Source organism: Ornithodoros turicata, chromosome 4 (genome assembly GCF_037126465.1).
Source record: "Ornithodoros turicata isolate Travis chromosome 4, ASM3712646v1, whole genome shotgun sequence".
In the NCBI taxonomy this organism is placed as follows: Eukaryota; Metazoa; Arthropoda; class Arachnida; order Ixodida; family Argasidae; genus Ornithodoros; species Ornithodoros turicata.
In genome coordinates, this window is record NC_088204.1 from 47,271,268 (window position 1) to 47,297,963 (window position 26,696).

A 26,696-nucleotide genomic window follows, 5' to 3' on the forward strand; every position below is an offset into this window, starting at 1 on the left:
TGTGTCTGTCGTCAAATAAAATGAATAATATAAAAATCGTACACATTAGCAAATTACTGGTGATGTCGTGTAGCTTGTGTGTTCACATTTAATTCACTGATACATTTGTTGTTTACGACCACGCAAGAAGTCTATGGCGTTCGTGACATGTGGAGGCATACCTGCAGTGGATCTGGGGGTGAGTTGAGCTCCAGATGGGCCGGCCTGCTGACTGGCTCCGGTACTAATGCTGCTTGCCCCTAAAGGATTTTCATTAGGTGCAGTTAGAACCGCTCTACACGTCTTTCGAAAAGAACTTTCATGGTCAGCTCTGATGTCTGTGATGTGCTTGCTTCCCTGTGTACCACAACTGGTGTATGAAGGTCTATGCCCATAAGCGCCGACTACGGGGTGGGGGGGTATTTGCACCTCCGGAACTTCCCAGGGTGGGCTAGGCCCCGTCCGAAACTCCCCCCAGAGACAGGGCGCAAAACTTATAAAACGAAGACGAATACAGATAACGCTACATAACGCTACAGATATCGCTACATAACGCTACAGATATCGAAAAGTAGAGAATGCAGCTATTTCAACTTACCATTTGTGCTGCACATTGTAAAAAGCAAACGCTGCGCTTCGTCATTATCCAAGCACAGTTGATACACACCGTCCATGCCGTCCATGCTGTTCTCGGTTTCGGTTTTCGCGGTTTACCAATGTTGCCTGCCTGGTCAACGGCACAGCTGCCAACATAGGTGGCGTTGAAGATTGTTTGGGGCAGAGCTCTGGTTTGGGGCAGCGCCGCTGCACTGAAACCCTCTCGGATGTTCCGCTGGGCGGTTTAGTGTAGTTGCACTGGCGGAGAGCGCCCCTCATTGTGGCGAGGGTGTTACACTGCTCTACGGTGCACCAGAACGACCAGTGGAATTCGCTAATAGATACCCTACTTGGTTCTCGAAGGAGACCAGATCTTACCTAAAGAAGAAAAAATTCCACCACCGGCAATTCAAAAAGCATAACTCCACAACACACTACATACTATTTGCTCACTACCGGACACTCTTTAAGCAGGCACAATCACGTGACTATGCCAATCGCATCAAATCCATTGAAATGGATCTCAAGAGTAATCATAAACAATTTTGGAAACAAGTGCGTCTTTCTAAAAACGAAAACAGTCTATGCGCTTTGAACAGTAACGGTGGGGTATCTTCTAACCCAACCCTGATGTCTCAGCTCTTCGCTACACATTTTTCTTCAATATATAAACGCGGTAACGCACAGCCAATTGCGAATTCGAGCTCCGTGTCGAACGCATCTTATCACCTTCCTTGTATAGCAGTGTCCCTCGAGGAGGTCATCGCAGCTATTCGGAAGCTAAAACCTACTTTGACCCCAGGGGTCGACAAAATTCCTGCAGTATTCGTTAAAGCCTACGCTGACCTCTTTGCACCCGTCCTCCTTCATGTATTCAACCTGTCTCTACGTGACTCTGTGTTTCCCACCTGTTGGAAAACTTCGGTTGTCGTACCAGTCCACAAGTCTGGCGATCCTTTAAATGTGTCAAACTATCGTCCTGTCAGTCTATTGTGCGCGTTTTCAAAGGTGTTTGAGCAGGTAATCTATGATCGCACGTTTTCTTTTCTCAAGTCGCAGATATGTGAACAACAACAACATGGTTTTATGCCAGGCAGATCCACTGTCACCAATCTTGTATCGTTTATGTCCGTCGTGGCTCCTTGTGTCTCAGAACGAGGACAAGTAGATTCAATTTATTTCGACATTTCAAAGGCATTTGACATGATGGACCATACTATTTTACTTCACAAATTTCATATGACTGGTCTCGGAAACGCCCTCATTGCTTTCTTCCTTTCGTTTCTGAGTAAAAGATGCTGTGTCGTAAAGGTGCACGGTGCCTTTTCTTCTCCTTACTTTCCCCCTTCAGGTGTTCCTCAAGGCTCAATTCTGGGGCCGCTCCTTTTCAATGTATTTATTAGTGACTTAGCTGCGCATATTCGTCATTCTCATGTTCTTCAGTACGCCGATGACGTGAAGATATTTAAAGTTATCCACGACCCAAATGACGTTCATAAGCTACAAACTGACGTTTCTTCTGTAATTGAATGGTGCTCTAAAAATGGGATGACTATTAATCCATTGAAGACGAAACATGTGACTTACTCAAGAAAAACTAACATAATATGCAATACATACATGTGTTCCGATGCCATCAAGCGTGTCGATGTACTGAAGGATTTGGGGGTCATTTTCGACTCCCAGCTGCGTTTTCATGATCATGTCTCTTACGTACGCTCTTCAGCTCTCAAAATTCTTGGCTTACTCACATATACATGCAAAATCTTTTCCACACACTCTGTATTTCTTCACCTGTATCGTTCCTTAATTTTACCGCGACTGGAATACGCGTCTCCAGTGTGGAACTCCCTTTCCTGCACTGACTCGTCACGAATTGAATCTGTCAAGAAGAAATTTCTACACATTGTACATAGCGTATTCTTAAGAAAAAGCCCTCACTTTAGAATGCATGTCTATACTGAGATAATGTCATTTCTTAACCTCCAACCACTCTCAATGCGACGCCGTTTTCATGATATTATGCTCTGTTATAAGATCTTACACAGTTTTCTCGATACACCATCTTTATTACATCAGCTTCATATCGCCGTACCTGTCAATGTAACCCGACACACGAATATATTGTACTTATCCCACCATATGCCTGCAAATCCGATCGTACGTATTCAACAAATGACAAACGTAATTCACCCCTCTGTTGATATCTTTAGCTCCCATTCAAACGTTTTTAAAACTCTCCTCTTGCGTTCACTCACTAACACATGAAGTTGTACAGTTTTTTCCCCTATGTACTATATATCTCCATGTCTGTATTGTATGTATCACCGCGAATATCTTCCCGTTACGCTCCTCTTCCTGAATATGTTATGTTATGTTTCGCCTAATCTGTATATGTATGTATATATATGTGTGTGTATATATTTGTAAATACTGCATTGTCTGCGTGCGCCAACACCAAGGCTTCGGCTGTTCTTGGGCACATTAATAAAGGTATTATTATTATTATTATTATATTTCAGTTTGGGTGTAATATTCTCAGTCGCACTGTGCCTTCACAGATGCGCAATGTTTGCCTAGTAATACTGTCGTACATCAGATAGTGGGAAATAGAAAATCTAAAAGATGTAATTAAAATTTAGCAGTAGCTGAAGGCGCAGCCTCCTTCACTCCTGCTTCATTTGCAGGGAGCACCTCATAAAGCGCAACAATGCAGTGTAAACCGAACTCTAGCGAAGAGGTTGCCGACAGTCACTGTACAGAAGGAAGAGAAACAAATTTGAAGGTATCTTGGACGGAGCAAAGTATGAAGCATTATCCCAGCCCGGTTAGGTCTTTTCATCAATTGACAACTTCTCTTATACATGTAATACCGATGGGGCACAAGTAGCACAAGTTAAATCAGCAAAAATCAGCTTGGTCAATTCACGTGATGATAAATGAGCTGCCGTAAACTGTGAGGCAGATTGTGGTAAAGGAAAGCTGGACATGAACATCTTCCTCGTTTCTGTAGACGATGCAAAAGATATTTTCAGTGATGTGGCATTGAAGTCATGAAAGTCATGGAAGTCAGGAAGCATTGTTAAAAGCAGATTTAGTGGACTATGCTGCTGTGTCGACTCTGTATCTCTGCCCCCCATGCAAATCAATGTCGGGTTTCACGGGTACTGTGGGTGTAGTTGGTGCTACCATGAAGGAGAGTACTATGCCTCAGCCGTGGACCGTATCACCATTACCACCCCAAGAGAATCGACTGGTGAAGCAGCAGTGACAGAGATTCAGCAGTCATTAAAGGACAACCTCTAGTGTCTGCGGACCAGCTATAATAATAATAATAATAATATAATAATAATAATATAAAGGACCAGCTGCACTAATAAACATGCCATATTTTGAATTTGCACACTGTGTACTTGGGCGTTGTACGGACAGGTACGTGGCTGTGTGAATCCAAAGAAGCATTCTGCATGGTGTTTACTTTTATTCGTCACATAAATTGTAGTAAGAAACTAGCAGAGCAAAATAGACGCCGTTTTTGCAGTTGAGTAATATGGACAGGTGAACATTCTCCGGAAGAAAGTATGTATCTACAAGATCAATAATTACCTAATAATGATTAATTAACTCTTAAATTATGGAATTTCGCATAAAAGCGAGGAAACGGAAAGGAATATGTTCCTCGTTGAAAGACATTCCATGTGGAAATATATGTTAAACGCGCACCTGTGTTGAAATGTTCATCGCTCAATTTCGCTATGCAAATGAGCCGAAACAAGAAATACGCAGTTTGCAAACGCAGAAACGATGCGACCTTCTCCTTATCCGGGTAGAAGAGCGGTCTATCTGGCCATTAGCTCCTACATCAATCAGTTTCGTCGCTCCAAATTACGTGGCCCTCCCACTTGGGTTTCATGTCGTCCTTTCTGCGCCAGAAACGTGCTTAGTTCATGTTCCGGCTCATTTGCATAGCGAAATTCCGCGACAGATATTTCAACGCACGTGCGCGTTTCTGTGTGTGTGTGTGTTTTTTTTTTTTTTTCAACATGAAATTACTTTCGACGCCGAACAGATCCCGTTCTGTTATTTCGCCTGTGCGAGAAGTCCCCTAATTAAAAAGCTAATGAACTTTAGGAAATTCGTGATCAGATAGTTGCATGATTTTCTTCGAGCGAATGTTCGCCGGGCCATATGGCTCAACTGAAAAATGGCATCTATTTTGCTCTACTAGTTTTTAATAAAAATGTTGTAGCGAATAAAAACGAACACCCTGTATGTTTGCAAGAAAAACAATAATCATCATTAGCAGAAGAATAATGACGCCACGAAGCTCTTTATCGAAACCACCAAAGGATTTCAGAGAATATAGATCTTGGAAGCCCTCAGAATGGAAAGGTTGATTACTTTTCTAAGTTCACCCATGTATATAGGGTATCCTTACTGAAAACTTACATCAGATCTCGTTGAAGCAACTGATTCAAGATAAACTGTTGCACGAGGAAGCTGAAAAGGCTGAAATATGCCGAGAAAATTATGAAGTGACAATGAGCAATAAATTGGAAGATTTATTGTAAGAATGTGAGACAGTTTGGCTGCAAATGAAGACACTATCTATGCGAACTCTTTTAAAAGAAAGAAAGGTGCATGAAAAAGGAAGCTAAAACAATGAAAACGCCACTCTGCTTCATTAATTTCTGATCCAAAGTTGATCCACACTAACAGGTATGAAAACAGATATACTACAAATATCCAGTGTACACACAGCAACAGTGACAACACTATAAGGAGATAATGTGTGACACAATTTGAAGCAGGCAAAATCTGATACAGGCATATGCGAAATCACGAACGTCACTTATCCAGTAGCACCTTCTCATTTAATTGTCCGACAAAGTAAGTCCGTCTAGTGCAAGCGGGATGATGGCACACCATGAAGGCACTTCAGAGAACTATGGATAAATATCGGGTCACTAGAACACTTCTTGGTTCGCATTTGGGAGTTCAGGATCAAGCGTCCGAAACACGCCGCTTACCTTTGTGCTAACAGAGCTCGTGCACGGGTTCAGGAACAAAATGCTTGACGGAGGACCTCACCAGGCTCCCACAGCTCCCCATAGAGCCCATAGTTTGAGATAATTCAGGCAACACTGGGCATGCAACCAATGGAAATGAACTATGATGCCTACCATTCGGCCAATCAGGAGTCTCTCAGTTTGGCTCGCCTTTCGGCTCCGTACTGGCTACCATCGGCTTTTACTTTTACTGGTTTTCATGCCCGACGCTCGTTATTCCGTATTCCAGAACTACTAGGCAAATTTTGGACAAAATACACATTTATTTGAAACATCGTACTGACTCAATAGTCTGACACAAATATTCACCGTGCGTACAGAGTCCAAATCGTTGCGTTCGTTGACCAAGTTCGAACTCGCAAAACACACACACACTCTACTTCCTGAAGCGAGAAACGCTCGCACGAGTGCGTGCGATTTCACGGTGAGAATCTCCTTTCGTTGGTCGCAGTGCGAAGGTTTCAACGAAGAGGGAAATGCTTGTCGCACGGACACCGAATCCTGTCTCCGTTGTGACTGCATTTGAAAATGCGACGGCGCTCACAAGTGTTCCTCAGGCGTCAGCTCACCACTGCATTCCAGTTCTGAACTCGAGAGACTGTTCGTACGTAGGATACTTGTGTCGGGAAACATCACAACACGCGCTGAGTCACTTTGACACACTAACAAATCTGCGACTTCTCTTTGAACAATGCGGTCATATGGTGCTGTCAACTGACATCGTCGAGACGCGAGACGCCGCTGCCACTTCTCTCCCTTCTCTTCTCATAACTGCCCGCCAGACAGGCAGCCCGCGAAAGAATGCTCTTTTGAAACTTTGCCAACCAATAGCGGAGCGCGCAATGTCCTTCGCCCAATGGGTATCAACTATGATGCCTGACGGAGTAATACCACGTGTTTATGACGTGCAAACATTTTTTTAGAGCCGCGAAGAGGGGGAGCTATGGGGGCCTGACCTCACTACACAAATGCAAAGACGTTCAGGTTTTTATACGGTCGGCGGAGCTGAAGGGCAGGAAGCACCACCTAATTTACCAGACTGCATCTTAGATTCTACACGCCAACAGACGTTTCCAAGTTCAAAACATATTCTGAATTGATGCTGATGGCGCTCGGTCGCATACGACGACGAGAGCATTATGGCTGTAGTTTCGTTTTGACAGACTGGCAAAGCTGAAGCGTCGCAGGGTAAAGCTGTCGCAGTGCACAATCAGTTTTTTGCAACCTACTCAGGAACGCGGAGTTGTGTGCATAACTTTGCACACGTTTCGGTCTTTATTTATTTTATTATCTTATTTATTTATTTATTATTAGAATTATTATTCTTATTTTGTTTATTTTATTATTTCATCAATATGTTTTATTGTAATTGAGCATAATTTAATATGTACACGTTGTGCAATTAATTTCGACAGTTATTTTCTTCTCTACTTTTTTTCGCTTTATATAAGCCCAGCTTATCTTCACAGCCAGGAATCTATAACATATATTTAAAGGGTTAGGTAACCCTTTAAATACCATGCCAATGATCCGGACGGTGCCTAGGAGAAATATCAGCGGCTCTCGTCTTGAGGCAATTCCCTTTATGCTTCCTTATACTGGTTCGCTGGATCTCTACCAGTCTACGTACTGCTGATGTTGTGTTATTTCGGAAAGGGGAAGCTGAGATCCTGAGGGTCAGTCAGGCTGCACCAAGGGAGATTAATTTGCTTTTGTCATGCTATACATGTCACATCACTGTGGCATGTATAGCATGGCAAAAACAAATTAATCTCCCTTGGTGCAGCCCGGCTGACCCTCAGGATCTGAGCTTCCCCCTTTCCGAAACAACACGGAGCTCAGATTCTGAAAACCAAGTTTAAGTCCTGTGCTGGCAGATCTCACCTGAATACACTTTGTCTAGTGAGGAGTACGAAAAACAGTTACAGTCGCAGCCTCGCGAAATCTCGTGTGCATGTGATGTAGGACATACTTTCCACAGCATGCCCATAAACTATACAGATGCTCATCTACATTTTAGATTAAATCCAAAAGAATGCTTGTATCTCATGGCTGAGTTGAGACATGTGCCGTTGGGGATAAGGAGGTGCAATAGTAAAATTTGGAGTTTCCTCACACAAAAATAAGATGCAATTGGCAATAGTGAAATAGATACAATTACATTATCTGGCGCAGCGATTCAGCGTAACCTCTCTGCATCCAACCATCCTATCTGCCGTGCAGTAATATTTTGAGAGCTGACGAACTAGATTTTGTTTCCTTCTTAAGTCGAACAAGACTATAGAACCTTTGTTGAAGGGCCCATCTTGCGCCAACAGCAATACTCACGTCATAATAACAACAAGAGGCACATGGCTGAAAGCAACAACTGCCTGCAGTTGCGGCATCCAGAGCACATGGTCAAGACAGCCCTGGGTAGAAAATAGGTTACTGGGAAGCACCCTCCTGTGCTCAGCCATTCTCTTTCAGGGCATGAATGTTGCACAGGCGCTTCGCATGTTTGACATATGAAAGTGTCTACCCTGACGAAATCACATGCAGTATTTAAAGGCACAAAGCAGCATTTCTTATTTCTTGCTGTGAATGACATGAGTGCATTAATGTGGTACAACTTTGGACAGTACAAGTCTCATGCTCGTAACTGTTTCTATTTCCTACATGTAATTAACCACACTGAGAGGGGAAACTTTGATGCTGTATTATGTGTATTTTGTTCAGGTGTTGTCATATTCTGCACAGGGCTTGTAATTCTAATTCTCCCATCATATTTGTTTAAATACTGTGGTAATGATGAGGACAGTGCACAGAAGGACAACAGTCAAAATATTGCATGGTAGCTGTCCTCCAGAGGCACTTTCCTTCACATTTCCCAACCAATTCGCTGTATTTTTTACCAGTTTACATTTATGGACAAAGATGTCCAAAGCAGCATTAGGGAGAAAGTGTTTCATAAACTACTTGTTATTGCGGACATATTTTGTGTGAGTCAGTTGCTGTTTCATTTGCCTCTCACTTGTACTGCTGTTGCATTTCAGGGATCCCTCAGGAGGGTCGTTAGGTTGACCCTCCTCTGTGCACATCTGATGCCCATGCACCTTGGACCTCCTGGCTAGGCTCCTAGCTCTTGGTACATTAACCCATCCCACAAGCAAATTGGGACCCAGGGCCCTGCACCAGAATGCATCACTGTGAAGTTGAACATGGTGGAGAACCCACACGGACAAGTACACACACCCCAGCAAACACACATGATTCCCAGATCATCCCGTTTTCATCTCACGGCCTCATCGGGATGACTTGATCTATGCGTCGTCCCCCAGATCTCTGGGAGCGAGCAATGGGAAATCGTACCATATTCATCCCTGTGAGAGCTGCCTGCGAGAATGCAGACGCCGCAAATCCTACGTGCCTCCAACTGCGCTACGTAACCCTTAATATGATCTTACCGAACACGATGTAAAATTTATCAATTTCATTCTTCATGTTTTCGCATAGCAACATCCATTATTTTGTGGTATTAATAAAGATACGCGACTTGCGCTGCTTCAGGCGACCAGTGAGAGCGACGTTCAAATGTTCAAACCGTTAGCAAGCCCGTCCGCGTTGCAGGCTGGAGGTGTTGTGGTGTGATTTTACAACTGTGAGCGAGTTTCGGAAGTCCATCATTTTCCACTGTGCGCAGCTAAGATGGCTATTAGCGACAAATGTTCACTTGTTTGGCTGCTTGTGAGTGTAGCTGGGAGAAAAGACACCACTCTGGAACGGGATTGTACGCGCCATAAAATTGTGGTGACATTATAGGTGCCAAAAAATGTGGATGCCATCACGCACACTTAGACGAAACGTCAGTGTGCTTGCAAGCAATACGTTCCGTAAGCTACAGCGGCGAAACTAACAATGTGATGGCAACGAGCGTAGCCTGTACCCTCAGTCAGGGCACGGTGATACGAGTAACAGCGGTCCAATGCTCTTGGAACACGGCGCGTTTCTATCCCGCAGTCCTCAATTCAAGTGGTTCGCATGTCACGGACATTTATCAAGACGCTTCCGATGAAGATACGGAAGGAGAAATAGTACATATGTTACACCAGCGAGGTTCAGATACCGCTCAGCTCATTTGAGCAACGCTTGGACGAAGCATGCGTTACCGATCGCAAAGTGCCGATGACCAAAGTACAGATGTTCAGATGTACAGATTGCAATTCTCAACGATGCTCTCCACTGTCATACATGGACTTGAGCAACGTTCAAGGTAAAGTAATGTGATCTTCATTACCACAATTTGGGAAGCGTTGAGTCAGTACACTGTTCTTTGTAGAAAATTCTGTCAGGCAAACTTCGGCAGCATGACTGTTTCCCTACACTGAAAGACCTGGCCCTTGTATGTCAAGTGAGACCTTGTTACAGAACACGATAAGTCCTTGTTGAAAATAGGAGAAATGCTGTCACGCTGTCTCTGGTGCAGCATCGAAAAGCGCAGACCAATCCAGGATGTGGAGTACGCCTTCACCAATGTGGCAACCTTATTCTCACCCTGTGATTCATTCCACTGTTTCGTGGCCTTACAATGAATTAACGTGTTGTACTTTAACGCTGGTAAAATTAAGGCATTATCATGCACTGAATGAAGCTGGGCATCCGGACCCTAAATTTCCCACCGGGGTACACAGAATTATGTATTTCCAGCCATACAAAACGCGTTTGAACATGCTTTCAGCATGGTCGGCAAAACAACCCAACCCACATTTCAGAACCGCTGGATGACTTTGACACTTTATGCGCCTCATATGGCTTTCGAGATTGTCACACAGAGTCCGCCAAGTATACAACGATTCAGTGGCAGACGAGGGAAATGGATGAGCGTCTACTTCAGCCAGTGATGGAGTCAGCCCAGCTGTCTCAGTCCCACCAATAAGGCAACCAGACGGACAAACTTTACAGTATGGTATGCCAATTCAGATGCTCCCAAACGATATTGTGATGCGTTGACTGTTGTATGGTGAACTAACTGCAAAGCAAACCGTTTCAGCTGTGCCTATCCCAAGCAGAAATCAACAAGTTGAGCGGCCTCTCCCCCGTACTGCTGCAGTGTATATCCTGTACATGGTAGGAACAGTTTCCTGTAGGTTAGAAGTGCATTGCATATCATAATTCCGTAGTCAGCATCATTAAAAAAAGCACTATACCTACGATTCCCTCTGTCATTAATTTCTTTCTTTTTCTTTCTTCCAGGTATTGTGCGTGAGTAGCTGGTGCTCTTATCGAGTGCCTACATCTCCATTTTTCTTCTTTTTCATTCCATTCATGTTGCACACATTCCTAACATTCTGTAGTCATTAAACAATGATGGTGTTTGAAGTAAAAAATGTCATCTCCTGTTTAGATGCCAACGTCTTGCGCAAGTCAGCGGAGCAGGTGTTTGGCACATCGGTCACAGGTATGTAGCTTTCAATGGTTTCCTTGATTTTGTGGCAGATTGCAGCTTTTGTACGTTGTTTCTTCTTCTAGGTCTTTGGGTGTTAATAGGTGCTTCTCGAGCTGCGGCTGGAGCTTGAGATCTCAGGAGATCTCCCCACATCGGAAGTAAATACCTCCACTTTGCTTCTTTGCTTCCAGCGAAAGGGCACAAAGCTTCTGCGATTCGATGTCTCTTACCGTCACAAGGGCTATAAATTGGAACGTTTTGCGCAATCCAACGCATACATCAGGTGCGTTGTCTACATGTATTTAGGATAAGGTTGTGCGTAAAGTTCTGTTTTCGTCAGTTGAGCAGCTCATGGCTTTTCTTAATGTTGCGGGAGCACGTTCTTCTGAGATGCGGGGGCAGTGACGAAAGGAACACCACTAGACTGATCCTATGTCAACTGATGACAAATGATGTGGCACAGAAGTTCAGTTACAAGGATCGTAAAGGGAAAGAAATAGAACTTCAGCGCCCTCAATCTGGGGCAAGATTGTCATTGGTATGTGCTTTGCTCTGCATACTAAAGTGCTTATAACACTCAAATCATCAATTTGTAGACTTGAAACTGTCTTGTCATGTTCTCATGCATGCTCAAACGACTAGAATGTTGCCCGCTCGAAGGTTAATCCATGGTATAAGTTTGTGGACGTATTATTTGCCTCCTGTAATCCTGTTTTCTCTCGGTGGGTTTAATATCCGCAGTGGTATGTAATACTTCCTTGAGTACTACAGTAATAATAAATTTGTAATAATAAAGTAGTTATTAATACAGTGCAAAGTAATTGTAGGTAATAAAGTTCTTGTTCTTGAGTACTACATCCACTGGAGCACATTGTTTTTCTTTGCTATAGGTCTCTATTGAAAAGAACATTTATGCAGGTGAGTCGCAATGCGATACTTTTTCGCAGCCGAGTAGATCTGCTTGCCAAAAGTGCAGAGGGGAGTTATACTGTGATATTTTCTGGACCATAGTTTATCCAATTGAAGTACTGTACACAATATTTCCTTGTGATCTGACTTGAAACGTTGTTCCTTGAAACTCTATTATGCGAGGGAAAAATCGAAAACTTTTGTAGTATACACTATGTCTCAGCTACATATGATGGAACGAGGAATGTAACAAGACAGTGTTGTATATCAAAAACAGTTGTTGAATGTTCGAAACGTAGTATGCTTTGTTCACATGTATCTTTTCCTTGAGACAAATTAAGTGTGAGTAATTTGTACTATCTCGAATAACACACATCACATGTGTTTGCTGCAATGCGTGCCCTGCGTAGACGAGGTTCGAAGCAAAAAGACCGTGAAATTACCACAATACGAAATAATATCAGAAGTGATAACCTGTTTCAGCGAGCTTTGTGCTTTTCGACAGAATAGCGTCCACGTGTATGTGAAAAAAGTCCACCTTTGCTGTGGATTTCTAGGTTGTAACGCGGTGCATTTTCCTTGAAAAAACAAAAAAGCTGTACTCTGACTGAGACACGGGGGTAGGTGTTTCTCAACACAGCCTAAACCTTCTGGTTGACACGTCGACCCTATATAATAAGTGAAAAAGTTTGCTTTGTTATCCCTAAGTTATTTATTAGCAGCATCGAGGGAAAAAACGGGTAGGCAGATCACGCTGTTAACAAGGTTGAGCAGCTGCAGTTCGCATAGAAGCTTCCCCTGTTTTAAAACCGTGGTTCACATTAGCTGGGACACCCTGTATGCAAACATTTCTCAGTTTGCTGCATGTTCAACCCATCCATTTACTATTTTCTCTTCCGAGAGAGATGAGAGAAGTTTGTGGATGTGTTTGTGAAACGAGAATAGGTAGAACTTTGCACCTCCACTGTGCTTCAGAGGTTTTTCCAACAGAGTGTTTATGTACTGTCGTTTCTAGTATGTGTTGTGTACAAGGCCATTTGTGTTTAGGAAATAAATGTTTTACTTATATTCGAAAGCAGTAGTTTCAGTGCTCTTCGCCATTCTGAGTCCCGGCAGTGGGCGGGTAGCGGGAGGAGGGGCTACCGCGATCTCTGGGCTGCATGCATGCTTCACTGCAATACCTCAAAAGACGCACGCAGTATCATCCCGGCTTGATCGCTCGGGTGATCCGCGGGAGCCTGCAGGAACGTTACTCGGGTGGCCAAGTTGTGCGTTTTTCGGAGTTTTTTCGGGGATGGGCATTCATCCCGGGAACGAACGCATCGCCCCAATGCGTGGTTCGGGGTTCATCGCAGGTATGGATTTTGGTTTGCTGGCGTTCAACTAACATCTGGTTTATTTGGACAAAGATCCCTAGTCCAAACAAATATGTTACTAGTTGAACACTCTGTGTTTGTTGTCCTTGTCCCTGTCCATTCTCCAATACGTTAAGTCCAAACAGACATGCTCTATTGTTGCACTGTAAAGTTTTCAAGATAAAGCAAAATTTCTGTCATGCTTTGCTTATCCTTTTATTGTGCAGTGCAATGTACATCTACACCACATTACAGAGCTGAAACAAGACATGGACAGCAGGAATGAGACAGGTCTCAATGTTATGATGCTTGACATGAGTTACAACTGAACTGATCAGAAAGATTTACTTGTAGCTTGTTAGTTTACAACACGGGATTGCTGTGGAGCAAAAGGATGCACAGAGCAGCAATTTATATGAAAGAAACCTGCATAAAATGGAATAAGTCTGCGAACACATGTACACTCACATAATTTCCATGTCCTACGAATCCAGGCAGTCATCTTCAACCAGCAAGAGACAGGGACACAAATATGCACAATAAAACTATCTACTTCACTATAGCAACTTTTGCAACTATAGCAACTACCTTTTACTTGAAGAAAAATTTAAGAACATTAAGCGCAAGACCTCGAAAATCTGGGATCTCTTCTGGAAAAACTGTGGGCAGCTTCTTCTAGTAATCTTTTACTTAGTTGCTAGTAAAGCAGATTGTCTTGCTGTGCGTGTTCCCTGTCTCTTCCTGTTGGAGGATGCTCACTCAGTACAAACTACTCCACTTCGCAAGTTTGCTCCGAATACAGGCAAGTAGCAAAACTCAGTGTCACCAATATACTGCATTGTAAACAAATTCAAGTTATAACATGAAAATGGAATATGTTATCCTTCTGAATCTGTTAGTACCTTCATATGGCGATTGGACGAGCAACAGCACATCCAGGTAGCCGCAGATCCAGCTGGTGAATCATAGACACCTGTGAGAAAAAAAAATCCTTAAATCTGCTGTGTCAATTAAAAAGGGTAAAAGCTCTAAAATATACCTTGTGCCATGAAAGACAACCAAGCTAAACTCTACACAGGATATAAACATGAAGCAACATATATACAAAGTATGCCACTAAAGTGTGTTTGGTGTGTGTGTGTGACCCTTCTTAGTGTTTGTCCTGTACAGTTAACATCGTAGCCCAACATGCCCAACAAGATGTTTCACGTAATATAATAAGCAGGGTGGGACTGGTTCAAATGAGATGCTTTCCCGAAATTCAGGTGATAAAAAGTGGGGTGCTAGTTGTGGAGAAACATGCATTTCATGTGAAATACAGCACAAAAGGAAGAGATAGACACAAGATTTGATACGGAATTTGTAGCGATGGCTGCGAGATTTCTAGCTATATAGCTGTCGTTTGAAAGTGATAACCAGTGCCCCTCAAAGAAACTGAAAAACCCATGTTACTCTACCTGTTGTCTGTTGGAGCAGGAAGTTGCAGCCGGTAGCATAGGTCGGGGGAAAAAAAAGAGGATGCTTCGTAATGCACTAGAACAATGTGCTAGTGCAGAGCGTCGCTACCGGGCCCACTGCACGGCAACGTAGTACACGTTCGGCTCCTCTGATTGCAAAACCCGCAGAGGCAGCTGTTGGGCTGTTGTTTTTGAAGTGGGCGTCTGTCAAGCACTGAATCGAGAAGCTGCTCGAACTGACGAACGGCGTATGATCGTCGCGACCATTTTCGTCTCGATATTTCTAGTGTCGTTGCAAAGGATCCGTAGAATACGGATCATTGTCCTCTATTACTGCATCACTGCTGTCCTCGCGAGGAAATCTCTGGATAGCGACGATAGGTAACATTCGCTCGCGTCGGACATGTTGACATCCAAATGCCTTGCAGAGCTTGCAGACGACGGCGGATCAAAAGCGTCCCGGTCCAGATTCTGGAGGCCGCGCCCTGATTGGTTCTTAGATAAATACGTTTCCACACTTTTTGAGAGAGGGATTAGCGGAATACAACAACATCTGTCGTCTGCTCTTGTCATGTATTCCATCGAATAACAGCCGAACAACGCCACTATTTGGTGTGGGGTTTTCGATGGCGTGTTTAGCAGTCCATAAGGAATAAAATGACACTAAAGTTACGAAATCGCCCGAAACGGATGCGACTGTCACTTTAATACGCTTTTACAGCATCCTGCTGTGTGGGATCAAGAAGCTACAGAAGCTTATAAAACGTCGCGGAAGTGGGAAGCAACGCTGCCTCAGACATCCCAAAATCGCGCGATATATTTTTCATCCTCAAGTAGATTGAACCACAGTCTGAAACATAGATCGAGAGGTTACCCGTCATGAAGAACTCGTTACGAGTTAAGTTACCGTGTGAAAAATGTAAGTAAGTTAATAACGTTCTTGAGCCTGAAATGTACGCCGCATTTTTCATGGCAAATTAAAAATATTTATAGCGCGTTGTCGGTCGTATGGTTCCGCATGTGGTATTTAGAAGCAACAGAGTCTCTAGTCACATCACCGGCATATCATGCTTGTCTACTGCTTTACAGTACCTTTAAAAAAAAGAACGAGTTACTTCCAAGTTACTTCGGACACAAACACGGAGGAGAAGTAAAGAGAACGAACTCTGCCGAGCCGCCGTTGAGAAAGCGTGGTCTCGACTCCTCGAGTCTAATTGTGGCCGCGGCGCGGCGCTCGCGCTCCGTCAGGTACTTGCTCCTCTGAAATAAGGTTGCTGTAATGCACTCTCTCAGATGTACTCGTGTGTCCAGTGGAAGCAGAAAAGAATATTTTGATAAGTAAACAATCAAGGAACGATCTCTCCGTGAATTTTTCGCCTGCAGTTTTTGTTAGTGCAAAGCGAGAAGCTTTTATTTTAGAATGCGGGGAAGCCTCCGCGTTGGCTGGACGGCTTGAATGTCTCCGTAAGCGTGGTGCTCTCGCAGTCAAGAAGCTATTCTCTTTTTTCTTTTTTTATTTGCGATAAAACACAACACCCGAAGAAGCACAAAGGTTGTTATCCGACATCGTACAGGATGGTACGCGTATTTACATCACCGCCAACGCACGACCACGAGATGTACATTGATAATGATTTGCATTGATCAGTATTGGTTCGCGGGAACACCTCGCAGTGTAGGGTAATGATGTCATTGGGCTGGTTAATCCGCATTTGCATTCTAGCTGTTGCACGAGAGCTTTGTCGCGTATGCACAACGCTTTGGGAAACAGGAGCCTTTTGTCGTAATTGTGATGCATCCGCTGGGATAGAGAGTTACATATATTTCGCATGCCACCATACACGAATTTAATACCAAGGTACCAGAACGCGCTTCTGTCGCAGGTTTTGCACACGCGCGGTACAGGATTCAGTGCATGCACTTCCTGTTTCTCGAAGACGATTTTCATCTTGGTGCACCGGGGGGGGGGGGGGGTAAATTTCATATCTACTGGAATTAGGACTTTTTAGCTTTTCTGGCAGGTATATATTGGTGGTGTTGCAGTATTGTTCCTTTCTTCTTCTTTTTTTTGTGGTGGTGGTGGTAAAATATCCGGTGCAACGCTTTGAGCAGCATATGCTTGTACAGAAGTAACTTGAAACTGAACACCAAAGCGATAGCGTATAATGTAGAAGTAATGTGTTGTTCAAGATTTCAGTGTTCGTCAACATAAATTACAGACTAGATCCCGACTTTATTTTGCAGTTCCAAAAAGCGAGCGATTGGCATGCATGACAAGATATAAGAAACTAAGTGCCAGAAACTTCGGAACCGCACCGTGTCCCATCATCAGAGCGTCCCGCCCCTCCTTGCCCCTACTCTCACACACAAAGGTATCTTAACTGCTTGACACGTACGAAGATAAAACCTTCTCAGTCCCAGCTTATGCAACGACCCACATAACGCGCGATTCCGGAAAGATCGCATCCAGCGACTTTCGATTACACGGCTTCTTGCTTTCTTTCTTCCCTCCTGACTTTCTTTCCTCCATACCACTCAAATGTGCTTTTCGGAACAACGTTTGCTTCCTTTGGGGTATGTTAGCGTGTTAGCGCAGCGGTCAAAGTACGCGCGCATCACAGAGAGAAGGGCACGATACCCGAGACGGCCGGGGACAAGCGACAGAGGATTCCGTCGGAGGCATTCGACACTACACCTTTGGCAATGTCAGACGTTTGTCTTACGTATTAAAGTTTCGTTGTTGTTTTTTTCTTATTTCCGATTCCATTTTTATCGGACAGGTAGCTTCCATCTATGAGACAAGAACGAGGTATCAGAAACCGGCAAAAAAAAGAAAAGAAAAAATAATTGTAATTGTAAAGTAAATAATTGCTGACCAGAAAATATTAACTCGTTACTGCAGACACCGTTGTTTATGCTTATCAAACAAACATTTGTTTTGAACGCTTTTTAGTAGAGTATTCGAGCACAAACGGCGCATTGCCGTGCAGGCGATTTCGCGGAGCTAGTACCGGAAGGAACGCGAGCGCCATGCCGCGGCCAACAATTGACTCGATAAATTGGGACGTCGTTTTTCAGCGGAGTTCGGTCTCCTTACTTCTCCTCCGTGGACACAAAAATAGCATTACGTAGGTGCAGCGCGCATGAGCAGTTGAGTTAGACCTTCAATTGCCTGCGGAGGAGTGCAACACGCTTAGATCGTTTTCGTTTATGTCCAACAATAGACCTCTCCCTGTTTGTAAACAAATGATGGCATAGCGTTCGACAGCGCCACAAATTTGGTAGAGTTGAACTACGCTCGAAGCTAGAAGTGAACAAGGGCGCCCGAAAGCCACGGTTGAAGGGATTACGATGCGACCTCGGTCCTACTTTTCTTTCAATGGGAGGCAGCGAACAAGTGCTCGTTTGCGGAACCCAGCCCTCTCCTTCCGATTTGTTTCCGTTTCAGTCTGTCTACCAAAGTCATGATGACGTTTCTTTGGTAGAGGTCTATTCGAACGCTTTGCATCTTACTCCCTGTGGGCGCACAATGGTTCAACTTCATTTCAATGGCAGCGGTTGTTACTTCATGAATAGAATACTTTCATTCATTGACTCTCACGTTTGATGGCAAAAAAAAAAATGTCATGAGGGAACCGGAGAGAAAGCAAGAAAATATGTGGACGGAAGTGAAAAGCGAATTAAAAGTAACTTGGAACTTAACTGAAGTTACTTTGGCAAAGTTACCTAAAAAAGAAACGAGTTCCTCTGAAAGTTGCCACGGCGCAAAAGTACCGAGTTAAGTTACAAGTTAGCAAAAAAAGGAACTAAGTTACAGTAACGAGTTACCTCGAACTCTGGTCTGAAACACATGGCTCAGGCGATGTAAGCTATGTGAGAACTTGCTGTACAACGCCTGCGATCTGCGCATCAACATAGTCATAATGTTGAGTAAAGGTTTATCTGAAGCTCTGACTTCAGCTCGGAGACTTCAATCAGACTGACTTCAATCAGCTGACTTCAATCAGAAGCTCTTCTTGTAAGAAGAGCGGCCAGAACTTACGAGAATCATATTACAGCACACACGATATTTTGTCTCCGGTAAATAATGTACTCTTTACATTGAAGATTAAATGAACGATACCGAAAAGCAAAGCCCGCAAAAGAAATGAAGAGTATAATTTTTATTCCTTTTTTATACCCAGAGTGTTCGTTGATTCGATTACATAAACAATTGCAGTGTATGTCTTCCGCATTGCAACGTACTACAATTACACTAACAGCGATTTACCTAGCGAAGCGTCGTACAGTACAATTACGACTTTCGTTTTTATTTCTTTTTACGTGAGGGTGATCCACGCTATTCAGCAGCCTCAGTCTGTGTTTGGTTTTGATTTGTTTTAGTAAGAAAAAGGGGAAAAAACACTTTTTCATGGCTAACATTACAATGTGCACTCCTCTCCGACATGTTGACAACATGAGAGATTCGAGTCCTACAGCTGGCTAACCTTTTCAGTGACTTTCATCTTTCATGTTGACAACGACTTGAAAGGAGGAAAACCACAAGCCGAAAGAAACGTTTTATATGCCTTCAGTGCAGTATGTAAAGGACATAGAACAGAAATGATATTTTTGATTCAGATACTGGACGTCACGTTTTGTCCACGTACACTATCGCAGTCAGCGCACCGAAGTTTCGGTATGCAGAGAATCACTGAGACAGAAAAGTACAAAAAGTTGAAGCAAGAAATGCAGCGGGGGCTCAAAATCTGTTTCACAGCCTACACCGCAACATTTGCCTGAGCTTCCTTATGCCCTTCGTGGAAGCCGTACAGAACATTCAACTCACACGTTTCTTGCAAAATGCATGGTGCATTTGCGTTAACTCACCTGGTCGAGGGCTCCAACCAGCGCATCAGTGCATCACGAGAAGCCTTCTTTACAGGTACAAATTTGGAACCAAAATGGAACTTCGAAGACATAAACATTCCCCAACGAAGCTTGCACCAAATGTTTCGCTATGACACAGGCAACGTCCCACTAGAGAACGAATGCAAAGCGGTAACAATGGAACGTGCTGCACGCGGTTTTCTATTCCTAATACATGGATTCTATGGGAGCAGAATCAGGTGAAGCCTGCTTTACGATTTGTCCCGAATTGCAGGGCATATTGTATATAATTGCGGCCCCGTTTTTTTTTTTTTTTTGTTTTTTTTTTTTTTTTTTTTTTTTGTTCTAATAAATATATCCCCCCTCCCAATACGCGACTACATTTTGGTGCACGCGTGCGTTTGGGTATGGCTTGCGTCAACGATACCGACGTTACTTTTCTTCAGTTGCAGAATTTGTTGGGTGCCGAAATCAATCTCTCCATGTCTTTTTCTGACTTATTAACTCATCCACTTATCTGTGTAAATTCAATAGGACAATATATCGCCTTTCTGTTGTGAATCGTCTGTATAAAGTTACACATGATGTCAGCACAAACTTACCAAAAAGTCGAAAGAACAGCTGTAGTGTCTGTTGACTATAAACCCAACAGCCATTTTTGATAAGAGACAAATGACACGCATTTTATTCATGAAAGGATAGCTAGTTGCAACGCGGACACTATATCAGACGCAAGCCAAAGCTGCCTGGCTTCTGTAGAATGGATATCCGAACTTGATGTTCACATATCTAGGTGATCGTCATACAGATGTCGTACTCTGCAGTTCTGATGCATAACATTTAGCGCTTTTGCAAGTCAGCTTCTCATTCTTTTTGTGAATACCTTCAACCGTGGATTTATTAACGTTAATTTTTCTCGAGAAATCGTTCATAAATCGAAGGATTCACAAATAGACGTTTGGAATAAATGCAAGAGTGCGAAAGGGCTAGGACGATAGGAACTGCATTGTGACGTGGGATTGAATATATTTTTGAAAATACTTTGTAATGCTTTGCTCAGGCGCAATGTTAGTAATCTCTCGTCGTTCTTGTTCTCGAAGTACTGTACTCCACTCATATTAATGTCCAATAGTTCAGCCCTAAAGTGACAGCTGCTTGCCTCGTCCGTGCCGCAGAACGATAGATAATACTTCGGTTTTTTTTGTTTTTGTTTTTTTCTTTTTTGCCGCTTGACAGTAGGAAACGGGGTGCATTACGTTGATGCTGTGTTAACCTCCACTGAGCGGTTGTTGGCTCCGGACGACTGTAGTTACCCGTTCATAAGGTAAAAAAGGGTGATAAAAGGGTAAAAAAGGGCGTGATAAAAAAGCGTATTAAAATATGTATTGTCCGAACATTATGGGGTCAGCGCTGCTGATCTCGGGGGACATTTTGTCATTACTTCTGAGCACTTTTATCAAATTCAATGCGAGAGGGATTGAATTTTCCCAATTGATGTCCCAAATTTGCCATGTCAATCTCACTTTTTTTTACACAAGCAGAAAGCCACGTCAGAATTAGCCCACCCATTTAATTGCAAGATATATTCCCTACTAGTTTGGTAACAGCTGAAAAAAAAAGTGAAGCCGTCGTCCTTCCTCTTTCCCTGCTTTTATTTCAGACTACTCTGCGTTGTAACTATGCTGCCGTTATTAGTAGAAGTGAAAGAGCAAGTACATGACCTCCTGGCATCGCTTCTTTCGTAGATCTGAGCCAATTCCACCTAGATAACGGAAGCCCTGAGCACTCTTTCAATTGATGTCGCGCACGTTTGGGATAGATAGATGTGACGTCACCGAAAAAGCGAAGAACAGAAAGGCTCCCTCATTGAAAATGTTTGGCAACAGGTCCAGGTGTGTGACGTTATCGACAATGTGCTCAGGTCTTGTTATCTAGGTGGCGTTGTCTGAGTGCGGCCGATCAGTTTGCAACCTCGAAATGACGATTTTGCTATTAATACGTTAGCATTAGGAGTGTCAAAGTGGAAAAGGCTGTATGCATGTGTGTGATGGTGAAGCCTCACCGAGGCAGAGGTACACGTGGAGATGTAAAGGGGAGGTTGGATGATAAATGTGAATGAGGGTAACTGAAATGGAATTGAAGTAGTTGAAAGTAATTAAGAGTAAGACGTAAGAGTAATAAAGGTAATTAAAGCAAGAAAGTTGATTGTAAAGGTTTTTATTTTATTTTGCTATTACCATTGTAGTAGTAAACGTATATTCCAATAGAATGGAATAAATCCGGCATGTGCGTTCTGTTTCCGTAAAAAAAAACGTGAGGTTCACTTGGCAAATTTCAGAGTTCAATTTGGGAACATTGAATTTATCGAGAATTAAATTGATAACAGTGCTCCGAAGCCATTGCGAAATCTCCCCTAATATAACAGCGTTGACCCCATAATTTTCAGACAAGTAGTGCTTTAATACGATTTTTTATCACATTAGATGAAACACCCCGTTGCGTCTTGAAAAACACAGACGCTAGTATGGCCAAAGGCAAAACAAAAGGCGTCGAAACACAAATTTTCTAGTTTCAGAATATTTCTATTCGCTTAAATTCAAGTGTCTTTCCCAATTATGTTTGAGTCAGTATTATAAAGGCTCTGAGCTGCTCTAAACTGGGTGTGGTAACACGCTGCTATCGTCCCTGTGATTGGCAGGGATGCAATATCGTTCCGTTATGAGTGCAACGGCTTAACATTTGCTTCTTTCTTTGGCGACCTTCCTGGATACTGCCACTACCACCATAACCTGCCTTCCAAGAACCACGAGCCATACGTCGTCTGCGACTGGAACGTAATACTTACATGCCAAGAAAGATCACGAGGAAGAGATCGGTCTTGAGCAACGGTTCGAACAGGTTGGAGAGATGGTGATCTGAACTAACGTCTGAAAATGGTGTAGCTGGTATAGGTTTATGTGGTAAGCGCATGCAGTTCTGTCGTGGTAAGTGTGGAGTTCTGAACGTTGTCATATGTGCGTCTCAGGAAACTAAAACATAACGAAGCCAAATATGTTTGATGGTGTATATTGTGTCCCTGCATCGTCGAAGACGTATCTTAGGAAAAGAAGAAGAAGAGACAATGGTTGTGTTGCACCGAGCCAGAGCAGATGCAAATTCATCGTCGCATTCAGGAGTCAACGAACCCCAAGCTGCCACCGACGACTCCTCAGGACCCTCGCGGTAGCCGATTCAAGCTGTCTCCGCGAGGACTCCTCGTAACCACAATCATGGTCTTTGGAGCGTCCGCCCTCGTCGTAGCAGCCTCTATAGCTCTGTACGACCGGCACAAACCCATGCCACCACCCGTACTGGATTTACGTCCTCCTCGTGATCATCCTTGGCAGACGCATCACATCCCCCTTTATTACACATGTAATTCGGATGCCTGTCGCTCCACAGGCGAAGATCTCCGCAAGAACGTTGCCTGGTCTCTGAGTCCATGTGATGATTTTTACGAGTATGTCTGCTCCAGTGACCGACCTGCAACCAATGTTTTTGAGCATGCTGTAACTCACTACCTTCGTGAGGTGAAGTTGATAATCAAAAAGTACCTGGACATGAGCTGGTTTAAACGTACGTGGTTATCACAAAAAGTAGCAAAGTTCTATTCGGGTTGCATGACGGCAGAGTATTCGCTTTCATCTTGGGCGTCTCAGCTTAGTAAAGTGTGGGAGCTGATGAAACTGCACGACATAGACACGCCTTTTGAAGACCAGCTGGCGTGGTTCAGCAGGTACTTTCATGCGTTTCCGCTGGTTCATGTGGCAGTTGCGAAGGTAGCAGGAAAAAGTTGCTTGATTCTCAGCCGACCAGAAGAGTTAGACGAGGATCCATTATTTCAAGTACCCCACGCCTTTTCAAAAACATTCCTTTCATTCTCAAAAGACCTTATTGGAATGAAAAACACTTCGGGAATCCTCAAAGTTGAATCTTTGCTAGCTGAATATAACGGACCGTTGGGGGAGAGATTCAAGAAGATTCAAGACTACGGCCAGCAACCAGTGCACCAGTTGAAGGACAGATTCTTTGACTGGTTTCTCTACCTCAAGAAACTTCTTGCTGGAGCAGCGGTCGTGGAAACTGACTCCTGTGTCGTTGTGAAGTCTCCACATTATGTGAGTCATATAAGCAAGGTACTCCAAAGAGCGACGCGGCCAGAGCTTTCGGCCTTTCTACGATACAGAACAGCCTTGCAGTTGCTACCTTTCCGTCGCCTTGCCCTATTGAGCGCGGAGCAAAGTGTTACGGACCAGATGTGTACTCTGCTTACGTACCGCCTGTACAAGTACGTTTTTCTCAAGCACTTCAATGACTCGTCGATTCTGCAAGTGTACGTAAATGCCGGTGAAAAAGAAGTGATCACAAGGATGTCTTATCGGCACATGCTCACTTCGACTGAACCTGTCTCAAGCACTCAGAGGGAGGTAGATCAAGCAATCAAGAGGGCAACTGCCACTTACTTCCGTCACATGGTCGATGTCGAGAATTACTACCAAGGGGACCAATCAACCTTGGATATGCACAATGTTATCCTAAGTTTTGTGTCTACACAAGGGACGATGGCAAAGCAGTGGCTGAAAAGCGTCGTTGCATCTGGTGGCCAAGTGTTCGAGAACCAACTTCAAGTTCGCTGGGATTATGATCCAGACAGTGGACAACTTACTGTGCCTGTGTCAATAGCCCCGTTGGACATTAAAGGTTCAAGAGAATTCTTCCTCGAGTCAAGTACCCTAGGGAGTGCGATGCTGCGCTTTATTTACTATGCGTTCCACGAACAATTCCTTTTCCAGCAGTCCGGAGCAAACGCTACAGAATGTCTCATAGCGCAGTATAATGCACTGAAAGTTGGGAACGTACCTGTGAACGGCCATCGAACTTTACGCTGGAACGCTGCGGATACAGCAGTTGTACCAGCTCTGCACCGTGCCTTCAAAACTTCATTATACATTCATAAGATCGAAGTGGTCAATTATAAGAAACTTGTGATGTCTTTGAAGAACCTTCCCGACGTGGACGCTGATCAACTTTTCTTTCTGATGTACGGGCAAACGTTTTGTGACACGGATGAAGATACCGCCAATGTGTTAACGCGTGCACCTTGGGTTCCAGCAAGGCTTAGGCTCAATGTGCCCCTGAGTAACTATCGAGAATTTTCTCGCGCTTTCAAGTGTCCCAGGGAAAGTAATATGAATTCAAAGCATCATTGCAGTGCGTTCAAACTTACCTGAGTTGGACAATGTGTTGAACAGTTGGAGGACACGTTGCGTTGATGTGGAATGTTCAGATTGTCCGTTTGGTTACACTGCAATAAAACATTGTGTAGAAATTGTGCAGAGATACAAAACTATCCTCGGCAGTCGAGAAGCTTCGGCTCATAGTGAAATGAAAAGGTAAAGACAATGATAACAATCTGGTAGACACGAGTAGGAACATAAAAGCATTAAGTTTGCGCAAATTTCATGCATGTGAGCAAAAACGCCCAGGCGAAAATCTGGACTGGTCCCAGAATGGTTCCAGTTGAATCTGGACTGGTTCCAGTTGGATGTTTGATGGTCCCGGAATGGTTCCAGTTGAATGTGGATGGTCCCAGCTGGATTCCCAAGGGGGGTGGCTGGTTCCACTTTGGTGACATCAGTGGTAGCACTCTGGTCTCAGATGGTTCCAGAAGTTCAAGCTGGAGCATCACAGGTACCATTTTGTTCACAGAATGGTCGCTGAGACTCCATGTTGGGCAGCTTCCCAGCTTTCCCCTTTGAGATTTCATCTTGTCCACACTTGCCATGTTTTGTTTGATCTATTACTCTGATCTATTTTAGCACAGGCATGATCTCTTTTTATTGCTTTTTATCCAGTGCGTGCGTCTGCGAATGCTGTATCCCTGTAACTCCGATTCGTGCACATGTCATCTGAGGTGAATATCATAACATATTAAGTGCCAGAGAAATGTAAAAAACATACATTCCAACAACAACAAAAATTAAGCTAAATAACTAGAAGAAAGACAACAACAACAAAAAAAAAGAAAAGGTAATTGCAGAGGCTGATGCAATGTGAAGACTGCCACGGCAATTCAAACTTCAAACGGCGAGAGCCGAGAGGGAGAGGTGAGGGCGAGAGGCGAGAGTGGCAGGTGGCAGTTGGAAGTTGGACGCGTCGTAGCAAGTTGGTTTTGTCTTCAGTAGCCGTCGCAAGGATGGTGTATCTCCTGTGCAGTATTTACGTGTGTTTCAGTCAGATGGGTCAAAGTCGCCATCTTGCCATGTGTTTCGGCCCATTCCCCGCGTAAAACAACGGGGATCGCCATCATGTGGGACGGTTGTTGCGAACATCGCATAATCTGCCACCTAGATTTGTACCGAAGTAGATATTATCTGCAAACAATGTGCACCAAGCATGCTATTTCTCAAAATAGCCACTTCAATCCGTATCCAATCCAGCGTGAGTTACGGCTGCCGTCGCTTCTCAATGGGTGTGTGGATGTGTTCACGGTATTTCCAATCACTGCGGCTTTCAGATATATGTCGGCACAGTTCCCTTAGAAATCGGCCCAGGACGCACATTCCCCAGGGCGTCAGTCGTGAAGTTGCCCACCTCTGTGAGGCCGACAACGGCGGGCCCTTTCATCGTCACCACCACCACCACCAATCACTGCGGACGTACGATCCTCTGCGTTCTGTCCAATTGTGTCTGTGGACTGTGATGTTCGTTAAATATTGTGATGCTCGCCAGCCAGCCGAGGCTGCTTTGGATGTTGTAAAAGAAAGTGCCCAGCGTAACTCTACGACGATATTGTACGAAGAAGTAACTGCATTTGTACATTCATACCCGTCGCCCTGCGTATGTTGGCTAAAACACTTCTTCGTTAGTGCGCAGATTATGTTTTGTGATTGCCAATGAGCGGCAGTGCTTGAAGTAGGCAGCTTCGTTTTCGCTTTCGCAAGTGAAGAATGTTTTCTGTCACAAGTGCTTCGTGAAACAATTTTCTTCTGCAACG

The 26,696-nt window shown here is 43.9% G+C and overlaps 1 protein-coding gene across 1 annotated transcript; it reads left to right on the forward strand.

Moving 5' to 3' along the window:
- The first annotated feature begins 22,809 nt into the window (after window positions 1–22,809).
- LOC135392404 (endothelin-converting enzyme 1-like) lies at window positions 22,810–24,930 on the forward strand. The gene has a single exon (XM_064623119.1). The coding sequence runs from the start codon at window positions 22,810–22,812 to the stop codon at window positions 24,928–24,930; it is 2,121 nt and encodes a 706-aa protein (XP_064479189.1).
- The last annotated feature ends 1,766 nt before the right edge of the window (window positions 24,931–26,696 follow it).

Bases quoted from the DNA above. Each gene is read 5' to 3' on its own strand.
- LOC135392404 (XM_064623119.1), top strand. From the start codon at position 22,810: ATGCAAATTCATCGTCGCATTCAGGAGTCAACGAACCCCAAGCTGCCA.